The sequence below is a fragment of the Brachionichthys hirsutus genome, unplaced genomic scaffold (assembly GCF_040956055.1).
Source record: "Brachionichthys hirsutus isolate HB-005 unplaced genomic scaffold, CSIRO-AGI_Bhir_v1 contig_959, whole genome shotgun sequence".
Lineage (NCBI taxonomy): Eukaryota > Metazoa > Chordata > Actinopteri > Lophiiformes > Brachionichthyidae > Brachionichthys > Brachionichthys hirsutus.
The window spans coordinates 16,633-20,416 of record NW_027181012.1 but is presented as its reverse complement, the minus strand read 5'-3'; the positions used below and the strand labels follow the sequence as shown (position 1 = coordinate 20,416).

General features: G+C 46.5%; 1 protein-coding gene across 1 annotated transcript; it reads left to right on the top strand.

Annotated features, from left to right (window-relative positions):
• Positions 1-2,239: 2,239 nt before the first annotated feature.
• Positions 2,240-3,523, top strand: LOC137917090 (cdc42 effector protein 4-like). Its single transcript, XM_068759973.1, has one exon. It carries the CDS (start codon positions 2,447-2,449, stop codon positions 3,491-3,493), a length of 1,047 nt encoding a protein of 348 aa, XP_068616074.1. The 5' UTR covers positions 2,240-2,446; the 3' UTR covers positions 3,494-3,523.
• The last annotated feature ends 261 nt before the right edge of the window (positions 3,524-3,784 follow it).

Below are 3,784 nucleotides of genomic sequence, written 5' to 3'. Positions count from 1 at the left end.
CCCTTCTTCTCTCATGTACACACACACACAAAAAGGACACAGAGCTATAAATACAGCAGTGCTGCAGTTGATGATGATGATGATGAGATTTTGGGTCTCATTCGGATTGAATTGATGAAGATCATGATCCTGGGGCTTGAGTGGACGAGTGCGAATCTTTCACCGTCTCCGTTTGTCTCATCCGGTGCTTTTGTTTTTCCCTTGTCTGTTTATGCCACCCAGAATCTTCCAGTCAGGGAAAAAGGGGGGGCTTTTTTTTTCTTAATGTGGGGTGTGAATTATTTCCCCTCATTATTTCTCCCAAATAAATCAGAGGTTTCAATAATAAATATGTTTCTGTAAGAAGCTGTTTGTGTCTTTTTTGGAGGGAGGTTTTCACATCGTCTCCAGGCCTGCTGTCTCGCAGGCAGTTCTTCGATGCAGACTGTTCTATTTCCTGGTCTATAGACCTGGAACATTTTTATAATTCTATCTTTTTAAATAACATTGAATTTAACCATTATGACGGAGTGCAAACACAGCTGGCATCATGTTGAAAGCGTGCGTTGTCGAGGTTCTAGGTCGTCACGGAAGGAGGCTGCGTGTGTTGCAGACAGGAGCACCGCCGCTCGCTAGTAGTGGGGTGTTTCTATGGAAACCAAACCAGGTGAGGGCATTCACAGGAAGAATACAGGCTTAGCTGGTGACGATGGGGCGGGGGGCTGAGCAGAGGGAAGAATGAGGTCAGTGAAATGGCCAATAATCTCCAAACGCTGACTTAAATGTGTTTTTGGAAGCTGTCCTGTCAGAAATCCACAGTCGGGGTTAAATCTCTGCTAAATGACGCGCCTGTTTTCCTGCAGACAGAAAGGAAATTTCAGTAAAGTCAGAGACGTGCGAGGTAAGCACTTTCTTCTTCTTTAGGCCCGCCTCCATGTAACCACAGTTATGTGGCTGAGGAAAAGTGAATCTCGTTTCTCTTTTGGTGGGCGTTTACCAAAACGGTGCTACCGAGGTTGTTAAACGCATCTAATTGTGCTCAATTCTCTCTATTTTCCTTCTTTTTTTTTTATTTTGATGACTTAAATATTAGGTGTTGGTCTGTTTGGTTGTGCTGTTTTACTTATGCTGCCCACCAGAGTATCCCTGGCAGCCCTCAGCCGCCCTCCTCTAATTTAGGTTTGCCTCCAGTTTTCTGTTTGCTCTCAATTATAACGGCATTTTAAATCATCCGTTTCGCATGTTTGTTTTTTTGTTGTCGTTTTATTGCCCTTCCGAGGTCACGTCACAGATGTGGGTGGAGGGCCACTTAACATTATGGTGTTGCGTAATTGATGGTTTGAGCTCCCGTTTTTTATTACCTCCTCCAACAATAATTAAAGGTTATGAGATTGCCCACATTTTGTTTTATTTTTTTTATATATTTTTTTGTCCTGAATATATCTTGGTGAGTTTAAACAGATTTTGATGTAATTGTCTAGAGGTGGATCGCAGGCCAAGGAAGAATGTATAAAATTATCCTAAGGACTCTTTTTTTTGGGGGGGGGGGGGGGGGTAGAGAGAGAGAGAGAGAGAGAGAGAGAGAGAACGCCTTTTTGAATGTTTCTTCTCCAATATTCTGAAGTAAACAAACGGCCCAGTCAAAATAAGATTACAGGGATAACTCGTGATGTGCTGACATTATGGTCATCCGGATTAAGATCTGGATCTGGGCGATTGAGATATGAAATTGGAGGCAGGCCAGTGTGAATTGGGTTACAGTGTTCTAACAGAAAAGGGAGAGTCCTATTGATTCTTTCTTTTGAATGGTCTTCATGTGTATGAAAGTAAGACACAAACGTTAGCCCCGGAGCCACCATGATGGAAACTCGTGTTTCTGTTCATTTTAAACTGCTGATGAGATTCAAACTATTCCAGATGCTCCCGGTGGGGTTTCCTGGCTCAGTGAATTAAGTGGCATTATTTTCTTTGCATGAGACGGATGAGGGGAGGGTTGGGGGGCAAAATGAAATGCATGCATGATGCTCGTGAGTCATGACTGTGTTTCCTCTTTCTCGCTTTCACCTGAGGAACGCTATTGTCACTGCCTTCAGGTTTGGGTGGCGATGGCATTGAAGGTAAATACTCGTCACACGGTGCGATGAGGAAGTTGTGCCAACAGATGGCTAGAGTTTCCCCTTTGATTTCTGTCTAGTTTTTGATTCTTGTTTTTATTGTGCTTGACCTTTTTGGAAAGATGCATTTATTCAAAAAAGCCTTTTTATTCTAAGTGAGGGATAAATTCATTGACCATCCTATTTTGTTTTTGTTTTTCTCAGGTTCCCAGACTGACTCCAATTAAGAATCATCGTTATTCGTTCCAAGGCCTCGAACAAGGATAATATTGAGGAATTGGAAACGCTTCTGGAACCCTGATTCCATCCTTGATTGTTTTTCTGTGCAAAAACAATCCATCTTCTACGACATCATGCCAATCCTGAAACAACTAGTGTCTGGCTCCCAGACCAAGCGGCGCTCACGAATGGACCTGACCAGGGAGATGATCAGCGCCCCGCTCGGTGATTTCCGCCACACCATGCACGTAGGCCGCAGCGGCGATGCCTTCGGAGACACCTCCTTCCTCAGCACCCGCTCGGGCGAACCTGCGGGGACCGCGTCGTACCCCAGCTCTCCTCGGCCCAGTCTCCTGTCTCGTACCTTCAGGAGTAGCAAACGGTCCCAGTCTGTCACCAGAGTGGACCAGCAGAGGGACGACCCCACGCTGGTTCCTGGTGGGTCGCCCACCTATGTGAAGAATGCCATGTCGCTGCCCTTCCTCAATGATGGCGACAAGAGGGACAGCATGGTGTCAAAGAGTTTGTCATCCAGTCCCTTAAAGCAGCACGAGGAGGAGGATGAGGAGGATGGGAGAGGAGGAGTAGGAGCAGCTGTTGCATCTCAATTCCTGGAGCTGGAAGAACAAAGCTTTGGTCAGCTGACCCAGCTTCCGGAGAGCTCCCACCACTACGGCGGCGGCATGAAGCACGCAGAGTCTGTGATGTCTTTCCATGTCGACCTTGGACCCTCTATGCTGGGCGACATTCTGGGGGTGATGGAAAAGGAAGATGACGATCTCGGCTACGAAGAGGGCAAGAGCAGCGAAGGGCGAGCCTCGCCACCTCTCAGCACCCATGGGGAGGAAGGGGATGGCATGCTCAGGGAAAAATACAAGGATCCAGAGGAACAGGTGGAGGGAAGAGGAGAACTGAAACTGCTGCCCACGCTGCACCCCGGCGACTCTCTTGAGAATGGGGGGCCCTACATCCCAGAGTACACTCCAGAGACGAGGCCCAAACACTTGCAGCATCTAGACAGTTGTTCCATGTCCAGCTCCGGTTCTGCTGCCCTGGATGAGAAACCCGTTAGCCAGACCTATGCAGGAGATACAGACAGCGCCACCTTCAGTGCCCCACCGGGGGAGGAGAGCAATTTCTCCTCTTTCTTGGAGGATGAAGACGACGAGATCCGCGTATAAGATTCCAATACCTCCTTTAAAAAAAAAAAAATTAAAATTAAAAATCAGGGCACGGATCCAAAGGGGTTAATTTGAAAGTGGTAAATCCTTTGATGGCGTAAACGTGCGCTCAAAAGGAAACGAATCACTGTTGTCAGGTTCTTTGGGAAAGGAACTGAAGCCCAATCTGCCTTCTATCAGACAATCTTGACCTCTGCTTTGTCTCATAGTTCTGTCTCTCTTGGACTCTTAAAGGCTGACCTGGAAGATTCAGCACATTCTGTAAAAAAAAAAAAAAAGAAATGGAACATT